General features: G+C 35.7%; 1 protein-coding gene across 2 annotated transcripts in view; it reads left to right on the top strand.

Annotated features, from left to right (window-relative positions):
- Positions 1–23,762, top strand: part of LOC134539499 (tudor domain-containing 6-like) — a 90,425-nt gene that overhangs the window by 19,867 nt on the left and 46,796 nt on the right. For both annotated transcript variants that reach the window (XM_063381584.1, XM_063381578.1), the window contains 5 exons: positions 2,046–2,713; positions 8,223–8,266; positions 10,769–10,939; positions 11,144–12,230; positions 23,609–23,745. In XM_063381584.1, coding sequence (XP_063237654.1) covers positions 2,046–2,713; positions 8,223–8,266; positions 10,769–10,939; positions 11,144–12,230; positions 23,609–23,745 — 2,107 coding nt within the window. The remainder of the gene's footprint in view (positions 1–2,045; positions 2,714–8,222; positions 8,267–10,768; positions 10,940–11,143; positions 12,231–23,608; positions 23,746–23,762) is intronic.

Consider the following 23,762-nt stretch of genomic DNA (forward strand, 5'->3'; position numbering starts at 1 on the left):
TACCTAATGTAATTCTGTGATATACTTACTGTGATACCACAGGGGATAAATTATATTGCCTGATAAGCATAAAGTACTTAACTGTTTAATAGAAGCACCGGTGCAGGGGAATAGCTTTTTTATTCAGGTTTGGGTTGAAGCTGTGCATGTTGGGGATACATGCACAAGATGCCGCTTCCTGTCTGCCGTGCTGTGTAGTGACCTGGCTTTACCTCCCCCCCTTTTTTTTGTTGCAAGATGATGTTATTTGAGTCAATTTGTGAAAATATATTTCAAAGACTTGTAATGTGAATTTATTTTGAAGATCAATATTTTAATGCCCTGTTGTGAGTTTGTCATAGTAACTTTTTATGAATTCTTTGCTGAACATAAAGCGAATAAAACTAACTACTGTACTCTCATTCTTTCCTTTAATGTTACTGCCTTCTACATTGTCCCTAGATTGTGATTTCTGATAAGGTAAAGCAAGGGTGGTGACAATACGACCATGTTATTAGTGCAAGAGATGAAAAATAATTTTTGAAGGTCTAAAAATGGAATAATTACCTTAGTTGGCATAATATTTTCCCTGCATGGAAAATTAGAAAATGTTTAAATAATCATTTTGTAATATTGGAGAAAAAACATAAATATGTTATTATCTACATTAAGTTCTTAATATGTTCCTGAATTTTATAGAATTTTCCAAAATATGTAAGAAGAAATATATACTTCGAAATTTTTTTATGAATGTTGCACATAATGCCAGTGTCGAGCATGTGTGACATATATCACATCTGTTAATTTTTTGGAATATATTTTTTTTTTTTACTTTCTTTAAAAGCAAAGTTTTTAATCAATTTTTATTTCATATAGATTATGATTTACAAACTATAGATGGAGACAAAACATTACCTTGCAAAAATTGGTTCTATAAATTAACATTCAATAATATGTTTATAAATCTTAGTTGCTGTGTCATTCATGTTTGCAAGGATTTCTAGTAAAATCAGGTGCTATGAATAATCCACAAAGCTAATAATTCACCTTCAAATTTTTGAGACGCAATATTATACTCACAATTTTTTTGCTATTTTTTTCTCCCTTGTTAAACAGTATTTCAGATAATTTAAAAAAAAAAAAATGTGTTCAGAAATAGCTATTGACAGTCTGGACCCTTTTCTGTAGTTTTATCTCTACAGTTTTCGTGTGTTAAATATTGCATGTATGTGCTCAAGTTGCAACATGTCTGCAATCATTTGCATGCATTGGCAGCATTTTTATTTTTTGTATATGTTAGCCCAACAAGAACTTTTATTCAATACCTTCTTTTAATAAAATATTTTGCCTAATAATTAAGTAATGACTTTGACTATGGTCTAAATTACCGTTACATACAATGTGCACGTATAATGTTGATTTTATTAGCCATTTTTATGTCCATTTATTAATGATATTTTTTTTTTTGTGAAATTGTTATTTTATGGCTTCTGTATTATTTTATTGTTATTTTGTATCTTAAGGCCGGCGACCATTGTGGAAACGCATCCTTTAAGCCTGCAGCCATCTTCTTTGCCCAGATACCTTCCGCAGGGAGCAGATTTGCTACTGCTGTTCTCTTGACTGCTGTGTTCTGCAGTCTATTACATGCTGTGGCTCAGGTCTCGTTCATAACCAGTTCCAAGCCTACAGGCTTTTTAACAGTTTAAAGAGATTGTAAACATGTAATATGCAACAGTGTCTGGGAGGATAAATGTACATTTTTTTGTAATATTGTGGAAGTTATTCAGCAATACAGCCCACAGTAATTAAATATCATTCATGTACGTTCATTTTTTAGCGTGCCTGATCGCGGTGTCTAGAGATTTGAACTCCTGAAATCTTGATCCGAGGACTGCTTCTAGACTATCTAGTCATCACAAACTTGTCTGTTGCCATGACAACGTGCAAGATGTGTTTGTTCTGCCTGTAGATTTGTTTTGCTAGGTCATGTGTGCTGTTTAGTGAGTGCATTTGAATTGTCTCATGTCAAGAGTGTTGATGCAAAATATGTATATATTGTGCAGGTTTGAGAACATGGAGCAAGAACCATGGAGGAAGAAAGAAGAAACTAACAAGTCTTGGCAGAAAAGGGATCATAATAGTGAAGAGAAGACATTTCAAAAACATGATCGTGAGTGGGAAGACAAGCCATCGTGGCAGCGGCGTGAGCGTGATGGGGAAGAGAAACCATGGCAGAAACGACATGATGGCGAGGATAAACCATCGTGGCAGCGACAGGCCCGAGATGGGGAAGAAAAACCATGGCAGAAGCGACGTGATGGCGAGGATAAACCATCATGGCAGAGGCGTGACCGTGATGGGGAAGAGAAACCATGGCAAAAGCGACGTGATGGTGAGGATAAGCCATCTTGGCAGAGACAGGACAGAGATGGGGAAGAAAAACCATGGCAAAAGCGACGTGATGGCGAGGATAAACCATCGTGGCAGAGGCGTGACCGTGATGGGGAAGAGAAACCGTGGCAGAAGCGACGTGATGGCGAGGATAAACCATCTTGGCAGAGACGTGACCGTGATGGGGAAGAGAAACCGTGGCAGAAGCGACGTGATGGCGAGGATAAACCATCGTGGCAGCGACAGGACCGAGATGGGGAACAGCAGCCATGGCAGAAACGTGATGATGACCGTAAATGGAAAAGTCGTCAAGATGACAATGGAAACGATGGAGGAAGAGGTAGGTTCGAAAACAGTATAAGGAGTGTTAGTTCGTGTTGTCGCATCTCCAGCTTGCTTTGGGTAGGTCTAGTTAATGTACACCCGCTCCTCAAAGTAACACTGTTCAATTTGCACAATTTTGAAGTAATGTTGCCAGTAAATAACAGCATGATATGAGAACTATATTTGATGTGCAAGTGTTCAGGCAATGTATATATTATACCCTCAAGTCATCAGCTCTGGTGAGAAAGAACAGATGATTTCAGGGCTAGCTTAAAACGTACTACCAAGGATGTGCTTAGTGATTCATGGCAGACGTACCTTTAGTTAAAAAAGTTAGGAATTATTTTAACAAGTTAAATATAAAGTTAGTCATCACCCAATTAGCAGCAGTAATCAACGATCAATATTTATCATTTTATGTTGGGTAATACAAGTGTGCTTGGCACGGAGTTGATGCTCAATGGCATGGAGTTAATGCTCAATGGCACGGAGTTGAAATCACTATTTATTTACTTCAAATTACTGAAAATATACCATTATATATTACGTTAAATCAAAATTTGGTACCATTTCAATGATATAATCATTTATCCTGTAGGGCCTACTTATAAACAGCTTAAAAAAATTAAACTGGTTCAACAGTTTCAGTTCTGGTTCATCAAGAACTTTTTAAATGTCACATAACTTACACTGTGAAATTTAGCTAAACATTAGTAAATCATTAATTTCAAAACATTTAAGAATGACACAATTAGCCTTCAACACAATAGCAGTGAAAGTAATAAAAAAGTCAACTTATATTCACAAATTATGTATCAATGTTTTTTAAGACATAGTTTTGCCTTCGATTTAGTTCTGGTGCATCAAGCACTTGTCTAATATCAGAACCATCAACCAGTGCAGTGTCATCTTTCTCAGGAAAATAGAATGTCCCATCAGTTTTGATTCGCAAAAATTTCACACAAAAGCCACCCATTTCCTTCGAGAGAACCATCCCAATGTAGTTCTTAATACTTTTCTTGGATTTGTATTCAACAACAACAACAACAACAACAACAAAAGTGTTCACTAAGTCATCTTCATCATGAATCTTCTTTAGAAGTGTTCCTTTTGTTTCCTCACACTCTGAATCATCACTGCTGTACATATAACTATATTTCAGTCGCTTTTGAGGAAGAGAAGCTGCATGAATGTTAAAGAATGATTATTTTATTAAATAAACACCACTTGCTAGTGTTTGATGCAAACAAAAATGAGTGCATGCATGCAAATTACAAACATCGCACCCACAACGCAAACTTTCATGACATATCTCATGACATAGAGATTGGAAAATTTAATGAATTTGATTATTTGTTGCAGTTGGCTAACCTCCACACTTGCTTATTGAATCCGCTATCAGTTTTATTATTGGTAGATAATCCAGCTTGTTTCTATTTGTAATCAATCATGTATAATAGTATGTATTTGTTCATTCTTTTCTGTTAGTAATTTTTTACTGGCTCCGAGACTCGCCTAGCTCGTGTAAAAATCTGCAAGCCAATTATTAAAACGCTACTATTTTTCAGTCCCTATGCACACAATCAGTCACAGCATAGGGCTTGCATTATACTACATTCATCTTCTTCGAGAAAATTTTGAATCTCTCTTTAAATTGATGCTATCTGAGTGAAAACTTTAGAATGTGGTGTTTCATTGTGAGAGCTTCTAAGTACTTTGTAACTGAATACATCTTTCATATACTTCAAGCACCTATATTTCTTGATAATTTTCCTTGCAAACAACTGCTTACATTTCCGAAGATTCTTTTTTATTTTTAGAATATTCTTTTATTTGTGCAAACAATGCTTCGTTAAAAACTAGCTTACGACGAACATTTTCAGACACCGTTTGCCCAGAAAGTAAATTCTTTGCATTCGTTTTAGGAGAATCCACAAACTGTTTCTGTTTTTGAACAACTCTATAATACCTGGTTTTAAATTTATTGTTTTTGATTTGAACTTTGCTAATTCTTTTTCTAGTTTACTTATTTTTCTGTAAGCTTTTGCTCTGTATTTCCGTACTTTTCTCCTTCCTGATAATGTTCTTGTGGCAGATGATGTACTGGGGCAACGTACACAGTGATCACTATTTTGTAACACAGATGGACTATTAGGGGGACTGTTTTCACTTAAACGGTCACCATAATTTTGTTCTTTCTTCTGGTTTTCTCTATATTTCTTTGCAGACTGTTTCCACATTTTTCTTTTTCTTTTTTCTTTTATCTCTATTGGACAGCTCACAAATCATTACAATTATCGCTTCTTGTTTACGTTTGTGATATCGTTCCCTCTCTTTTCATTTTACTTCTTCATATAAGTCTGGATTGTTCTTGATATGTTCCCTTCGTTTTCTCTCTGTTTCTCTCTTTTTCTTACGCCTATCCTCAATTGATTTCTTTGTTTTTTTATTGGTTTTTGTCATGCTTTTCTAGGTTCTACTTATATTTTTAACAAACCTGAAACAAAATGTAACCTTTTACTAACTACTAGCTCACTTGGCTCAAAAAATGATCTGACATTGTCAAATTATAAAATCAGAAATATTTAAGCTACATGGAGTTAAATTTATTGTATGCTGTGGCTAACTTCTCAATTGAAGTCAGGTTGAGTACCGGTACGTACCTGCATGTTTCAATATCATTACTTACACTCTTGAACATCGTTGTCCAACTCTATTCAGTAGAAGATACCAAGTGATATACAGGAAATAAATTTAAGTTAGTTATAAAATTACTATTTGTAAGTAGAAACATACTTTAAATATGTTTTCATTGAAAAAAAAAAAATGTTTGTGTAAAATTGAAGTAGCAATACAATGCTGTGCTAATTTTCTTACAATTTACACATTCTAGAGAACATATTCAACTAGATTGCTTATGCTAACAATAGATACAATGGTACGTAATATTATGTTCTGCAAAGCCTAAAATATTTAATATGTTCCAAACAAACAGTAGGGAATGTATTGTATACAACTCCGTGCAGTTCATCAACTCCATGGCCATTCCATGGAGTTAATGACCACGGAGTTAATGAAATGGTCTTAGTAATTTTGCCATAATTAAGATTTTTAGGTGGAGGAAGTCATTGTTTTATATTTTACAAGTATTCTTTCTTTGCTTTTAATTCACATTAATCTGAATGCTTTCAGCAATTAATTACCTACTATTCAGATAGCATGGAGTTGATAGGTAATAAACCTACTCACCTAATATCTCATTTCAAATAACTTAATCCTACTAAATCACTCACTACCACCAGAGAATCACTTTTCCACATGATACGTAATGGCTTAATCTATGGAACTGTTACAATTAAAACATTGTTGCCAATGCCATCTTGTGATTTTTTTTTACATTTTCTTGTTTTCTATGGAGTTGATGGCTACTTTGGGAACAGAAATAGATACATTAAAAAGAGTACCACAATAATTTTTTTTGTTATTTTATATTTGCAGTACAGAAATACTCATTTATATTTATTGCATTTTCATACAGTATTTTAATTGTTACTAAAAAAACTGTCACTTCCAGTACTTTAACTACATATAAATGTAGTGAGCTACAGTCCATGGAGTTGAATTTAAAGAACTTCAAGGGTTTCATTAATTTTAATACTGATCATATTCATATTTTGTGAAATGGCACATATTTAAAAGATTACATTGAAGTTAAGTTATAAAAAAGCTGTAAATTTACTCAATATAATAAGACTAAAGTAGTTAATTTAATCAATTGTCCCTTTTTCTGAGAATAACCCTTGCACGTATGTAGCAAGGAAATGTTATTCCCAAGGCTGTTAATGTAAACAATGTGGCCCGTTCTTTGGTTTTACTGTTGGAATTTTTATTCTCGTAATGTAATTCAAACACTTAAATGTACTTTAATTGTACAGTAAATTTATTTTAACGGGAGCAGTTTCTTGATTAAAGTGTAAATCAACATAGTCAACAAGAAAATTTTCATGGTTGGAAAACAAAGACAACAAAAGTTCTTAAATTAATATTTGTGACTAACTGTATCGTACAGCTTCCAGCAGCAATTAGTACTTGTCTCAAACCACAATCCTATTCTTGTTCCTGGGGTTTCGGCTGGTGACTCGACGAATGGGGTCCAAGGTTGTATTCAGCTGTAGATGGCTCTTGAGATGGTCACACTAAGTCTCTTCCTTCCTTCCTTTGGTCGACAAATTGGACTCGTTCTTAACTAATGTGCTGAATGTCTTGAAGTTGTAGTTATTCGTCTAAAAAGAACCACTAATCTTAATGTTCTAGTTGTATTTCATTTAGTTCACTTGTAGGATATAGTTTATATTGTCTCTTTTCATGAACTATAATATTGGAGAATATTCAGGTCGTCTTACAAATTCATGCGATGATTAAAATGTTCTATATCTTATTACAATCCTTGAAATAGAGTATTAAAATTCTTCATGAATTATCATGGAATTCTTCAGTAGAGTCTTGTAGAATATTTATTAAATAGTACGTTTATCATAATTAATTACAATCTTCGAAATATATTTCTAATCTACAGGATGGTTTCTTAGACTGAGTTAGTTCTAGAACCTTTCTTGTTCATTTCACGTCAAACATAAGCTATCAAAAATTAGTTCCTTGCACAAACTGTTTTCTTTACAATAAAAAATAAATATGTATAATTTTTGCACCACTTCCTATTCAATTATATATTTAATAAACAATATATTTAACTATCCAAAAACAAAACTAAACACTTGACAGCCAACAAACATTAATACAATTTTACATATATCATAAAGTACACATAGATTAAAGTTGTTTGCTCTGAATTTCCCGGCACTCTTTTTTGTGTGAGAGAAAGTCGGAAAATTCATGCAGATTAAAAGTTCTTGACATTTTGCATTCATATTTGTGCTGCATATGCTAGATGCAACTTGCAGTAGAGTGCTGGGGTTGTCATCACTCGCACTGGCTAGGGGAACCACTGTCCCTTAGTGTTTGTCATGTTCATGGACAGAGCTCAAAATGCAGGTTATCTAAATAAGTTTAAGCAACCTAAAAATAATTTATCAATTTAAAATTCATTTCAGTGTTGTTTGAAGTTCAGTCTGATAACTTGAAATGTGTCAAGAATGGCCTCCATATTTGTTTTAAGTGTTTCAATTTATTTAGATGTTGGAACTTCTTTTGTCTTAATTTACTCATTGATTACATGCCAGTTAATGTTTAGTTACAACTAACCTGCATTGAGAAAATTAATATGTTTCCACCAAGATTTATTTAGTTCGGAACTAAATCAGACAATCAGACATTATAAAGGTGGCCTTAAATGATAAAAGGTGTCATAGATTTTTGTTCTTATAACTTGACCATTGACACAGTTTTTGCAGTTTGGATTGTTTTCTCTCAGTGTGTATTTATTATTTATATTTTTTTGATTTGGCATTTCACTCATTACCAAATTATTTTCTCATTTACGTTTATCCTGTGTTTTCTGGTTGTAGGTCAGAGGGATAAACGGAGCGGATTCAACGCCAAAGATATCACGGTGAGTGTGTTCTCTGCAATCTGTGAACAATCTAGTTTAATCCAAATATAATTAATAAAATGATTGCACATAAAACTTTTGTTGTATTTTATACAGCTTGAAGAAATGTTAACATCAAGATCAGTCCAGAAATTTGAATTCTCAGTGAATTAGCCATTATAGTTTTCGAAGAGCATAACAAATCTGAGTTTTGCATAAATTAATGCTTGACCATTTTCTGCCAGTTTTAACAGAGCATTAACTTCTAACTAAAATAATTTTTTTAGTAAAGTACTTTCATTTTTATGTTTCCTACTTCTGGTGATAGTTATGCAGTGCCTATAATTAAAAATAATTTATATTTAAAAAAACTTAAAAACCATGCATTTTTGTTGCATGACCTGAAAAGTAAAAGGTAATCTTTAAATTTAATTAATATGTTCTACAGCGATAGAATGAAATACAGCTCTGTATAATGTAATTTTTTAAATACGTTTAAAATAAGAATCAAGTAATAAACAATAATAATAAAAATAAGTGTGGTGAGCTTGATATAAGTTGTCTTAAATTTTCTACCACTGATGGCTATTCTTTAAGACAGTATGAAAATGAAAGAATATAGCAGCACCCCACACATTTTTTTTATCATTTAAATTAATATTGTTTTAATTATAATTTGATTCTTGTTTTAAGGTTATTAAAAAAAATTACGCTGTCCAGAGTTGCAGTTCATTTTATTGCTGTAGAAAAAATTACCTAAATTGAAAGATTAATTTTTACCACTTAGTTCATTTAACAAAAAAGTGTGGTTTTATAGTTTTTTTATAAATATAATTATGTCTTTTACTTTTAAGTTTATATTGAAATTATGTTTTTATAAATTCATCGAAAAGCACCGCAAAATCAATTTTTAAAAGTCCTGAAAATTTTGGGGTCATTTGACCCTCCCCTCCCACCCGAGGCCCCACATGAAGGGGTCCGATGGTCCCCAAAGACCTCAGGATTACATCAAAATCAACCTACTTCAATTTTCCGACTTTGAATAAATCTGGGGCAAATAATCTTCCCTGTTGGTGGTGGGGGGCAATTTTTACACCATGACCCTGTCTCTTAGATAGTAAACACTCCAAATTGAAAGAGAATCTATTGTTGAAATTTCCAAAATTTCGGTGGTTGATTTAGGGAGGTAGTCGACCCCCAGACAAATTTCCCACTACGCCCCAGCCTCATGGATACACAAAAAGCATGGTTATTGCACTTAGTTCAAAAATTGTGGTTTTTTGACCCTATGACCCTTCTTCCGTCTCTCTACGGGTTATAATCATGAAATTTTTGTATTTTCGTTTCAATAACATATACTTGCAAAGTTTCAAATCATTACGATAATTATAAATAGGTTAAAATAGACTTCCAAGATTTGATTACATAGTTTGTTACAAGTGAAGTTAATAAAAGCACGTTAAAAAAAATCAATTATAGAAGTTCAACCATTCATTTTTTACTCTTGTGGGGAGGAATTGGTTAAATTTGTAGTTGTCATTGTAGGTTACAAATGTTAAAGTTATATCAGGTAGATTAATGAATGCTGTGAGTCACTGCCTTCAAGATGCCATGCCTTAAACTTATTATTTATTGCTTGTTTGTTTTTTCATTATCATAGGAGATGAATATTTTAATTTCAGTATTTGGCACAAAAATTCCTATTGTTTGATTGTTTGTGTTAACTGCATTTAAAGTTAATTCCTGTTTGCAAAATTGTGCTAACACCCGAGTAAAGTAATATAGTGATATAACATAGTCACAGCATTATTTAACGTACCTCATCTAACCTGTAAAGGATGGAATTGAGATATGGTTAGGACGTTAGGAGCGTGAAGGTCGGGTTTGTAAACTTGTCGTAGCTTCAGAAGCACTTTACAGCATCTTAAAATGTTAAACAAATCTGGCCTCAAAATCTTCTCGGATTGAATCATTTTTATTTTAGTGGCAGCAAGAATTATAATAATTTTACATTCACATAGTTTGTATGAGAAGAATGTGGTAGTAGTAAACATGCAATGATGCAATGCTTTGTACTCTGCAACACCGTGAAGCTACACGCGGTAATATAAAAGATGCTCATGGGCGGATTCTTATTGGTCGCCTAAAGGAGAAACAGATTTGCTACAACATAGAAACAAAATTTTTGGGCCAACTACTTGCCACAAGAGACATGGTCGTCTCAAAAAAGAGTGGTGAAATGATATACTGAAAATTTTTGTTTATGTCTGGAAGCAGTGTATTTCAAATTTAATTAGGACCCCAGATCTGGGGAACTAGAGGTCAGGCAGGTCAGCCTGCGCCATCTGCATGTCTTAAACACCATTTTGTTGTATTTGTTTGCAGTAAGTTTATTTTAAATCGAAAACAAAATTTTGGTTTGACCCAAATATATATAAAACTCTCACTTAAATTTTAAAGTAGTGTATACAAATGTTATTAATACACATTACTGTTATCATCTATTTTTTATTGTGTGTGCAGGCGAGTAGTGGCGCGGAGGAGCAGTGGGAGGACGAACCAGCGGTACATGTGCAGGTCAAAACACTTGCACCTGCTCTCTACGGCGACCTGACTCCGCCTTCGGTCACCCTCGGCCAATCCAGCAACGTCGAGCTGGTGTTCATCGACAGCCCACACGACTTCTATGTTCAGGTGCGTGCTGTGTCTCACCCACTGGCTAGAGAATGTTGTGTAGTGTGGGGATTGTATTTACATTTAAGGTCTAGCAAATAACGCAGGAGAAGAAGATTAAAAAAAATTGTGAATGCTAGACTAAACTTAATTTAGCATTCATGTGATTTTTCAGGAAGTACGTAGGTAGGTTATTTAGCTGTACGAACCGTGTTGGTGCGACAGGTGATGCCTGACTGTGAGCCGCTTGCTGCCCTCATGACGCGCATCGACGAGGTGTACGGTGGGGACACGGGCTCCCCGGTCGCTGCCCCCCAAGCCGGCACCACTTGCATCGCCAAGTACTCGGAGGACCAGCAGTGGTACCGTGCCGTGGTGCAGAGCGTGTCGGGTGACTCGGCTCACGTTCTCTTCCCGGACTTTGGCAACCACGAGGACGTGCCCGCTCACGAGCTGCGGGAGATGACCGCGGAGTTCAGACAGCTGCCGGTGCAGGGCGTGCGGTGCTCCCTGGCGGGGGCAGCGCCGCGTGGCCCCGCCTGGACGGACGACGAGATAGCCTCCTTTACCGCCGCCACCGAGCTCAAGCAGCTGGAAGCTACTTTTGTGCGCGAGCAGGCCGGCTGCTTCGAGGTTTTGCTGAAGGACGTGGAGGCAGGGAAAGTCATCAACGAGGCGTACGGCTCCGCCAAGACTCCCATGCAGGACTGGGCGGGACCACAGGACCCTTTCCCGGGGGTGGAGGTGGCTGCCGGGACGAATGTGGATGTGGTCATCACTTGGTTCGTGAACCCGCAGGAGTTCTACTGCCAGCTGGCAGCCTCCGAGGAGCCACTCAAGGCCATGATGAAGGAGCTCCAGGCGCACGCGGGGGGGTCGGGAGCAGTGGCCGCGGAGGCGGGTCGGCCCGTGGCGGTGCGCTTCAAGGCGGACGGCGTGTTGTATCGTGCGCGTGTGGAGACCATCTCGCAGGGGCGCTGCGTCGTGCAGTACGTGGACTACGGCAACCGGGAGGAAGTGGGGGAGGGGGAGTTGCTGGGTCTGGAGCGCAGGTTCCTGGTGCCGCCGCGCCAGGCGCTGCCGTGCTCGTTGCGCGGTGTTCAGCCTGCTGACGGTGGGCAGTGGCCCCTGGGGCAGTCCCCCTTGGACTGCTGCTTCGATGCAGCCGTGCTTCAGTGCACGTTCCACGGGGAGGAGCACGGCACCCACCTGGTGAGCCTGCAGCGTGCGGGCCAGGATGTGGCTCTCCAACTGGTGTCGGAGGGCTTCGCACAGCCGGCAGCAGAGCCCATTCCGCCTGAACTCTTTGCAGGTATCTGCTACAATAGTGCCTTAGCTGACTTGAGGCTGTGCCAGTATTTGGTAGTGCAATAAGTATCGGAACATTCAAAATACTATTATCTGCTGTGAATAAGAAATTCTCTTATTGAAAATCAAATATAAATTTTAATCTTCAAGTGCCTTACAAATATTCATCAGATTGCTACGAATTTACTGTATTAGTTTTGGGCTACAAAATTTTATTTTCTAAAGAATATTTCCTGCTCAGGGTGGTGGGTGTAGGTTTTGAAAGCGTAAGAGCCCTTCCATTATCTCATAAATAAAACTATCACTTTTATTAAATGACAAATAAATTCAGCTTCTCTGAAAATATTTAGTTGTATTAGTTGAATAAGAGTGGAATTACTTTAGTTTTACTTAGTTATTGCGTTACATAACTTCACTTGTCCTTTGTTTGGGATTCATGTCTTTTTCATTAAAGAAATTAATTTCTTGCCAAAAAAATTTCCTATTATTAGAGCCACGATTATATGGTAATGCGCAATAAAACGAAATAACACCGAAAACCGCTTGAAAACACGAAATAAAACGAAATTGTGCGAAATCCGCGATATGTCACGAAAGTTTGTCTATCCTGATTATTTATGTTTTTTTTTTCCATTCTGTAAGGACAATTCACTATCTTCAGCACAATCAAATATTTCTTACAGTAACTAGCAGCCATATATATTATATGCGACGGTGATTCATTATAGATTTTAAAATGAAGTCTTGGAATTAACGTAATATCTTCTTTAAATGGTAATCTTGTGTATCATAATAATTTAAGATGTTAAGTATGATACAATGGCCGCCGTTCACTTTCTGTAAATACAAAAATAACAAACGTCCAAAATATGTTTTTCTAAGATTACGTTTTTAATAATTAAAATATTACACACTAAAGCTCATTGCTTTTACTGTTTATTTAAAATAAAGTACGTAGGCTACGAAAATAAAATTAACCCTGCTTAACGTAACGATTGTAAATAATAAATAGTACATGTTTATGTCGGTATTAATTTTCACGTACGTATGTTGGTATTCGGTATGCGTTTGTATTCACATCTATTCTCCATTGTTTTGATTAGTGGTGCACCGATGCGGATACCGATGAATCGTAATCGGCGATTATGGGTACTTACCGATTAATCGTAATCTGCGATTATCTTAACGATTACTTTGCCGATTATTTACGTCCCGGCGTAATTAAGTAGGTTTTTACCGTGTAATATTTTGTTACACATTTTAGGACGAAATACGGTAATATTTGTATATATTACAAAATTCATCTAACTGCATCATATCATAATTACAGATATTTCGTTAAGTTTAATAAATCTCATTGCCTCAAATAATAAAAAATGCATTTTTCCTACACGTTTATTTACGTTTCGTCTTTTGTTTAGTGGCCTTGTACATTACGTATAGCCAGAGAAGTAAAATAGATGGCACGCAATCAAAATACCACAAACAGTTGCAGTGGATTCTATGACAATCGATCTTTTCGAGTCGTAGTAGCGGTTCAAAATCGTGGTCCCGATACCTTCTAGTTTTTATCACTGCGTTTTACAAACTCGTTATGGGCGTCTTTGGTAACATTATCCGTTTTGTTATTTGTATGTGACGTGAAAAGTGAACAAGTATTTATAATTTTATATATGTATTCAGTCAACATAAATAAAATCACATGTGCTAGAATTGGTTTTTAGTCATTTTTATATAATTATAGTGAGATGGCGAGTAGGGAGAAAAAAAAGTGAAGTGAACAAAATAAAGCAACATGTTTACATTGTTAAACGGTAATTTTTTGATGCAACCTTATGTGATAGTCGATAATAATGCTAGTTTTCCGCATTAAAAACTTACCCATTGGAAATTACAATTATTAGACTGTAGTTCAAGTTGTTTACAATAACAAATATTTAAATAGAAGTTAATTTAATTTCCCTTTCAATGACTTAATAGTGTATTTTATATATTTTTATACTGTTATTATAACTGTATTCTCAATTTTACCTAATCTTGTTATTAAATTCACATGGGAATAAAAAATTTTGTGTGCATTATTACACTTAAAAAAATTTCTTCATTATAATCGGTAACTGAATCGGTATCTGCCGATTATTGCTCTCATAATCGGTAATCGAATCGGTAATCGGTAAAGTCATATCGGTGCACCACTAGTTTTGATCTTTCCAGCACGGCAAGTTTTTGTGTATTGAGAGGTTAAATTCTTCCTATGTGATTAAAAATTTTTTGATAATGCCTAAAACTAAGGTTTCTGCCAGTGACCGATCAAAAGAATTTTCCAGTGAAGGATTTTATATCAGTGATAAAATTTTAATGTGCAAATTCTGTAACTGCAGGCTAGACTACGAGAGACGCGATACGCTTGTGAAACATGTCGCGAGTGAGAAACATAAGCGTTTGAGGCAAAACTCATCTGTTAAACGACATCCTTGTCTAAGAGTCTTTAATGCCATTAATTTGCTGTTCAACCCAAGAAATGTGAGTAGGGTTAGCATAGAAGATGCAAACCTACAGAAGTCTCTGCATAACTTGCCTTCTGTTTTCCATCTTCCCATTGATACATTCATACATGGCTATGTTGCTTTCAAAAAAATAATTGAGGATGAACTTTCATTGCCAGAAACAAGCCAAATTGATGTTGCAAAGGTACTTTGCTCCCTTAAAGGGGACTACAGTGAATTTGCTCAAGCCAGTTTAAGGGCAATCTGGTTCCCAACATCAAATGTTGATGCAGAACGTTCATTTTTCAGGTACTCACTGGTAGTTAGTGACAGAAGACAACGTCTCACTCCAGAAAATGCGGAAAATTTAACTATGATAGCATTTCAATAAAACCGTCTTAATAGTAACTTTGGAAGTGCTTAATTGTGTAATTTTGTAGTGTATGTGATTGTAATTAAGTCGTGAAATTTTTAGTAGTTATTTAAAAGTTTAAATTTATGAATTTGCAAATGAACTTAATTATCTATGAATTTGCAAATGAACTTAATTCTAATTAGATCATGAGGTTTTAGTGTTTATTAATATTTGTTTTAATAAATTTGCATGTCGTACAGAAAAGCAAAAAAATTTTGCCGTGGGTATTTTGAGCAAAAAAATAAAACCATATAACATCGAAATCTTTATTTCTTTACACCGAAATTTGCCTTAAAATAACACCACAAAATCTTGACTCTACCTATTATGCCCAATATGTTGTCTTGTCACTCTAATTTCAAAACTTGCTACTCAAACATTTCCTGGTTGCTAGTAATAGTCAGAGACAGTAGCACAGAAATGGTAATGCCTATTAAAATTTGCCATAGGTAACATAAGCACCACAGATAATTCCGCGGAAGGAATTAGTCAAAAAATTTAATCAGCACAGACAAATGCAGTAGGGCTGATCATTATCTGATTTGAGCTGTTTTCTGTGTGTTTGCATGGTCATCTTTGTAATTTTGATCTTATTTTGTTAGTATCGAGATTTCTTATAACATACAGTTTAACCAGCAATGTTGTATGTATTCAAAATAACATTTGAATCATCAATTTTTATCTTTTAACTATCTGAAAAAATGTCCTATTTCAGAGAGTAGAAATTTTCCTGTATTCACTGTCATGAGACATAGCTTACTGCTTTATTTCACGCACAAGAAACAATCATTCAGTGAATGAGGATGTACAAGCTTACCTCTTCATTGAGTAAGCCACATTCAGAATCAAAACACTACCATTTTCCTGACAACTGCTCTTATTATTGTGAGAAATTACAGCAGAAAATTTTTATTATCACTGAAATAGATCTCCTATATTAATAGTGCTTGCCAGTTCTTGGTGCTGACACGGGGGGCGTGTGTGTACCTTCAGCAACCAGTATCCTTGTCTGTATATGTCATGCCAACCGCTAAAGCCTTCGGCATTTGGTGGGCATATGACAATTACATATAAATACAATAAAATAGATAAAATAACATCATTATTTTGTAACTCAGAAATGTGGTTAGCACCTACTTAGGAATGCTGTGCCCAATCCATATTATGTAAACCATGGGTGTCATGAAATTTTAAAATTTAATTTTATATTGTTTAGTCCAAATGTTGTTAAACTTTTAATGTTTTTAGACATATATTCGTACTGTAAATTATTTTTAAAGGGAGCAATGTTTTGATTAAAATCGTAATTAGCAGGTACACTTACCTGATTGGAAAATAAATTATTTTAATTAACATACTGTCTTATGAGAAAAACATATTTGATTAGTGCTCTGTTTTCCTGGAATGAATTAGAGCAGGGCTGCCACCACTTTGAAAACAATATCCTTGATTGAAATGTGAAATATCCTGTAATATCCTTGTTTTGAATATAAAATATCTAGAGCTGGGCGGGATCCCGATTTTTCGGGAAATTTCGGGAATGAATTTTTCCCGAAATTATTCAGGAAAGTAATATTTCCCGAAAATGTATATTGATAATTTTTCTGATAAAATCACTGCGTAACCTATCTTTAGGTGTCTTCATAACGGAACATAAGTTTTCTGTGATTACAGTAGAACCTCATTTTTACGTACCTGAGATATACGAATTTGCGTAATTAACGTATTTTTTTACTGGCACCGTCATTTTCCCTATAGTTTTAATGCATTATTTTCCCGTTTAATGCAAAGCATTTCCCGCAATTAATGTTGCATTAGCGCTCCATTTTATAGCTAACCGTGACACAAGTTTTGACGGAACAATAAAAGTAAAGCGAATTGTGTAAACTGTATTTAGTTTACTTTACTACGTGCTTTTGTGGCCACGGCAATTTCTCAGCTTCGTTTGCCATTCTAAACATTATTTTTGTGCCACTTGCCAAGGTGTACCATACGGCCATGAGTAAAACGTTTGGTGATGTGAACGTTCAAAGTCTTGTAAATATGGCGTCTTCGTGCATGTTCGGTGATGTTAGTTTTAACGAATAAGAAATATTGCGGAAAGACGTTGGCGACACTGATGTATATTACATCGAAATGTATTTGAACGATCATAATTTTGGTGTTTAGGACAAACGACGGTGAAAGCAAAGATAGGCGTTGAGAGAAACTGTGGTGAAATGTTATTTCTAAATATTTACATATCGTAAAGTTTGTCACCGATGCTGTTCCACACACAAAGCCGAGCGCCAGAGATTCAGGTTCCTTTCTCTACAGAACAAGATATTCAATGTACGGTATTATACTCCGGTTTTAAACGCATTGTGATATTATCTGTGTTGGCGAGTATTTTAGTGTGAAGTTTTTTACATAAGGTGTGTGTGTTTACGTATGTGAATTTCATCATGGAAAGTCGCCACACCAAATTAAAAACTCCTATCAGGTCTTTTTACCAAAAAATGCCAGATAATGTGTCTGCACAGTGTAAACAATGCAAAAAAGTTTTAAAAACCAATTTTGGTAGCACATCTGGGTTGCTTCGACATCTGATGCAACATCCAAATTTGAAAAAAGAACTTGAACAGATAGAAGCAACACGGAAAGGCGGAAATATTGGGGAAAAAACTTTAGAACCAACAAAGAAGCAACTTCGCTTAGACGAAGCTTACAAATGGCCTTCAACACATGAAAGGGCCATTTCACTGACGAACTGTATTGGGGAATGGATAGCTGATGCTATGTTGCCATACAGTACAGTGGAAAATCATAAATTTCAAAAAGTCCTTAAAATAGCTCAACCACTTTATTCAGTGCCATCTCGTAACACTTTTTCAAGAAGAGTAATACCTGAACTGTACAACAAAACAAAGGCAAAAATGTCTCAACATATTGCCAATGCAATAAGTTTATCCAAAATTGCTTCTTTATCATTCACTTGTGATTTGTGGACATCTGCTAGCAACGAAGCATTCATGTCGCTGACATGTCATTTTATTGAAGATTTCGACATGAAGAAGTACTGTTTAGGGTGTTACAGCTTTCCTGGGGGACACACTGGTGAAGCAATTAGTGAGAAACTGGTAGAGTGCTTCAATGAATGGGACTTAGAAAATGCAGGGGACAAAGTGGACATGTACATTGTGAGTGATAATGGACGAAATCTTAAGTTGGGACTTTCACTATGCAAACTTAAGTTTACGCAGCTGCAGTGCTTTGCACATACACTGCAGCTTGTATTGCAAGATGCTGTTAAAGTAACATGTGAGATCAAAGAGGTACTGAAAAAGTCACGTTCGATTGTTGTACGATACAAACACAGTGCGCGAGCAACTGAACAGTTGCATCGAATTCAAGAAGAACTAGATCTGCCAGTACTAAACTTGATTCAAGACTGTCAGACAAGATGGAATTCAGAGTTTTTAATGCTGAAGAGATTGTTTGACAACAAGATACCTCTTTCTCGTCACTTACCAACAATGAACATGGACAATCTGCAGTTGAGTGAATGGAACCTTATTGACTCTTACATTAATATATTGCAACCATTGTATGATGTTACAACCCAACTTTGTGGTGAACGTTCACCATCAGCATCAATGGTCATTCCGGTCATTTTTTCTCTAAAAAATTGTCTGAAGGCCTACATGAACACCAATGCAAAGGGATGGGAGTTTGCAAATGAGGTACTTCTGGCTCTCCAAGCACGATTTCCATGCTACGATCGAAAAGAGCCATACTATACTGCAATGTTAGTAGACCCGAGGTTTAAGGCTGTTGTAATTCCAACGGAAGAAAAACTTTTGGCACGTAACCACCTGGATAAAAAAGTAAAAGAAATCACACAGGCAACGGCACAACCAGGTATTGTTTAATTTATTTGTAGGCCTAATTATTTTATTTATACAAAAGCCACTATAGCATTGTGTAAGAATGTGGTGTTTCTTTTTCTTTCAGTAACAACTGCAGGTACCAGTGAGTTGGCACAGAGTTCTACTTCTCTCTGGAGTGTTTTTGACGAACTTGCTGAGAGCGAATCAAGTAACCAGATCATGTCATCAGAAACTGATTGCTATTTCAGTATGCCTGTTATACAAAGAAGTGATGATCCCCTAAAGTGGTGGAGAGAAAAAGGAAAAGATGCGTTCCCTAACGTGTGTAAAGTTGCAATGCAGTATTTAGGCATCCCTGCAACAGAAACAGCAAGTGAACGTGTGTTTTCTTCTGCTGGGAACATTGTATCCCCCAAGCGTATGTCCCTTTCCTCAGAACATACAGAGGAACTAGTGTTCATACACGAAAATGGAGGCATTTCATAGTATTGTTTATTTTTTCAAAATTTTTGTTTTAATACTATGGCTTTTAAAAGTTAAAATGATATGGTTTTGATAGCCCATTTTTGAAATAAATAAATTTGCTTGGATACATATTGCACTTTTAAATAATTCCCGTTCCCGTCCCGTTTCCCGAGGGAAATCATAGTTTCCCGCCCGAATTTTTCCCGAACCAAAATTACCTATCCCGTACAGCCCTAAAAATATCCTGTAAAATCCTGTACGTTAAAAAATACAAAAAAATATGCAATTTTTATGAAAATTACTTGATCATAATGTACGTAACTATACTTCAATCAAAACAATTAAATTTTTAACACTTTATACAAGTATTTAAACACACACGTGTAGCCTACACTTCACCACTGGCAGTATTTAACAGGGACTGGAAGTAACGCGCTACTAGTAACGACGTTATTTGTAACAGTTACTTTTTATGGTAACGATTGTGGTAACGCAATATATTAAGTTTTCAGTAACTGTAACTGAATTACATTTTTCTGCCTTAAAGTAACGATAACTGTCGTTACTTCTTGCGTTACATTTTTTAAATGTATTTCTTATTGAATGAACAACGATTTGTTGATTTTTTTCAATCCCAAAATGAATAAACATATATCTTTACTTAACACAATATGTTTTATTAGCTTTTAATTATAACAATATTACGTATCACATATTTAGTTTTTCACAAAGTAACTGTTAAAGTAACTTATAGTTACTTTTCTCAGAACTGTAACTGGTTTATTTTCAGTAGTGTAACTTGTAGTTGTAACAGGGTTACATTTCCAATGGAGTATTTGTAACTGTAACTGAGTTACTTTTTAAAAGTAACTTTCCGGTCCCTGGTATTTAAATATCACTTTTTCAGATGTTTTTCCCTATTCCTCATTTCTTCTGTTGGCTGGAATTCTGCCATATTCTTTCTAGAAGAGATATGCAACAAAGCATTTAGCATTGGCGATTCAAGACATGATCTGTGCGCTGTCTTGATAAGGTTGAGCTTACTAAATATCTTTTCCACCCCTGCATTGCTGTGTGGAAGAATAAGCATTGTCTTTGCAAGTTTACAAAGCAGTGGAAAACATGTTTTCCCATTAATTTCATACTGTGACACTTTAAGCTAGGCCTGCCACCAAATTCGGTTCCTAAATCCTCTTTAGAGCATTTAAAAATCCTGTAAAATTTATAGCCATAATTGACACAACTTATTTTTCGCTGTAACTTATAATATACATTGCATTTCAAAACATAATTTTAAAAAAAATCAAATGAATGTAAAAAAATTTTAAGATTTGCCACTTACATTACAAAACTAATAGTTGGTATCACAATAAAATGAAAAATAATTTAAAAATTTATCTTTAGTATAGGCTTTGGTGCTTTTCTTATTTACAAACTATAAATACATCCATATAACTGAAGTTATTTCACATCATTACCTAACTAGCTACTTTTTCATGTTCTGTGCTCTTTCCCGCATCTCGTCAGTGGGCTTGAAAGCCAGACCTGCAGATGTTCTCATTCTGCAATGCAACAGCGCATTTAACATTGGTGATTCCATTGACAATCTGTAAACAGTTTTAACCAACTTGAGATTGCTGAAAACCTCCACAGCAGTTTTTCTCCAGTAGCAGCTCCACTCAAGCCATTACTTTGTACAGATGAGTTTCAACAATCTCAGATGGAAAGAACCTTGCTAACATTACAACCTGCCTAGTGACTGAAACATCAGTTGATTCATCAATCATCTGTGTGAAAAATTGTGTTTTCATTACATAGGTAACATAATCTGCAACTGATGTACCCAAATATAGAATAATTATCTGGCTAGTTTTAGTGCGAGAACAATGAAAGTTTCTTGCGATTTCACTATCTGGAAACATTTGCGGGACAAGTTTCATGAAATTATCACAGAGTTTCATAGATAAATTGTTTTCACAAACGAAGTTCGCCCATAACAGTTCCGCATCAATTATTTTGTTTGGTTTGGTTACAAAACTCGTCAAAGAACAACTCTGATCAGCAGCTCGTTGGTTTTTCGCATGAACGTACGTCTTCAAGCCGCCCTTTGTCACGTTCAGTTCTGAGTTGCAAGTCGAACAAACGGCGGAAAATTCCGTTTTGCTACGCCTCAACAATTTCAATTCTTGCTCCCATTCTTTATGATAACGCTGTTTATAAAGTGACCTGTCCGGCGAAGCCTTTAGTTTTTTCTCCATCACAATTAGCTAAGACCAAAACTACTACTTAAATCACGTAAGGAGTTTGTAAACAAATGCCGCACCTAAAACATCGTAACGGCAAAAAAATACCAATGTTTACCGACGCCATGACACTTCTTAGCGTTTAACACAACAAACAAAAAACATTTCCCTCGAAACCATAGATATTGTACTTCATGAAATGCTATTAGGGAGTAAATGTTTTTGGTTTGTGGTTAAACGATTGGAAGTTCCATGGCGCTACGCGTAATGTGAGTGTTTGCTTTACTGTTGGATGCTTGTATGGTTTGATAACTTCAAATAGGTAGTTGAATGTAAATATTTACACGAACGAAATTCAAAAATGAAAATATCGGCGAAGCGTCGTAAATATCCGTGAATGTCGCCGTTTATCCGTTAGTCCGTTTTCAGGGTGTCTACTAGGTCACGAAAGTCACGAAAAAGTCACGAATGTTGTAAAAGATCACGAAAGTCCCGAAAAAGTCACCATTTTTAAGTATATTTTAGTAAGTCACGAAAAAATTAATTACAAGGCTAATGTGTATTTCTTGTGCACTGATCTTGTATATACCATATTTTTTGTGCTTTTGGCATTCTGCATTTTCAGGAAAATCATTGCTTAAGATGTTCCCACACAATACATTTTCCCGTGTTTATCTAGGCCAGTCCCGCCATTTTCGCCATAAGACGTTTACTTTAAATTCCCGTTCAGAATGTTGCTTACAGCTTCTATTCTCCTACGTGCAACGTCATAATTTTCACATAGAATGCAGAGACAATTTTAATAATAGCGAGTTGCTCTTCTTTATTAAAAAAAAAAAAGTCCATTCAAATGCTGTGAAAACGTAATTTATTCAATTCTCGTACCTTACATGCTTAAAAAAAGGATGGTATTCGTTCCGTGGCGGTCACGACATAGTCAGTTTCATTCTTACTCTACAGATCGCACAACGATCGCACATAATCGATTGCAGCTGTCAAGGCGTCAATGCGCGCGACCCGCGTCCATATCGATAAGTTGTTGGCCAAATGGCGAGCGCGAGCGTTCATAATCGAACTATCAGCGTTCAGTTCGATTGTTTACTGCTTGCTTGTGTGTACGAAATGTAAATTGGCTAGGATAAAAGAAAGCCAAAAATTTGTGCACAAAATGTGTGATGTATTTTCGTGTTTTCGTTTTGTTAACTACTGTGTTTACAAATTACAAAACAACAAAATCCCTAAATTACCGCCCTATTTTATTTTCCAACGGAAATCATTGTCGAAGAGGTTAAAGTGCTACGGAATGGAATTGTAATATTTTCTATGATATAATGTGCTGAAAATGTTTGCCAACAAATGTTAACGTGTTTTAACGCTTAAAGTGCGACGAAAAATTGGCATGCGGGAAAACAGATATAATTAATTTTATTCAATTAAGTTTCAAACTAACCTTCATTTGTAGGCTTAACTCATGTCTTTTTTTTCAGCACTTAGGCCTGTATATTTTGATAAAGAAAAGTAAATGTTCAATATTTTATTTTTGATGTAAGGTATAGGCTACACTTAATTTTATAACATTTAAAAATTATACCATTTTGACAAGTTTCGTGGTCACACTTCAGTGGAAATTGTCATGAAAAAGTCAAGAAAAAGTCACTAATTTTTATTTTTGTAACTCAGTAGACACCCTGGTTTTAAGCTTCAAATATCCGTGAAAACGGATAAAATCCGTAAAAACGGCAGGCCTGAATTAGAGTGTTACTTAAGGGGCGGGTGTATTAAAATTTGCATATTTATACAACCATCCATTCTCAGTTGATGCTCTTGGTGATGATTGTCAGTTACAGTGACACGTGTGTTGTGGTAGGGTTGTCTGCTGTAATCCCAGTGTGCTTTGTTCGCAGTGAACCCACGGCTGCTCGTGGGGACGACTGTGAGGGCCAACGTGTGCTACGTGGAGAGCACATCCAGTTTCTTCGTGCACCTCGACTCTGCCAGCGTCGACCACATCCAGGCCCTGGTGTGGGCCCTTGTCGAAAAGGTCAGCTCCCACTATTC

Source organism: Bacillus rossius, chromosome 1, assembly GCF_032445375.1.
Source record: "Bacillus rossius redtenbacheri isolate Brsri chromosome 1, Brsri_v3, whole genome shotgun sequence".
NCBI classification, from domain to species: domain Eukaryota; kingdom Metazoa; phylum Arthropoda; class Insecta; order Phasmatodea; family Bacillidae; genus Bacillus; species Bacillus rossius.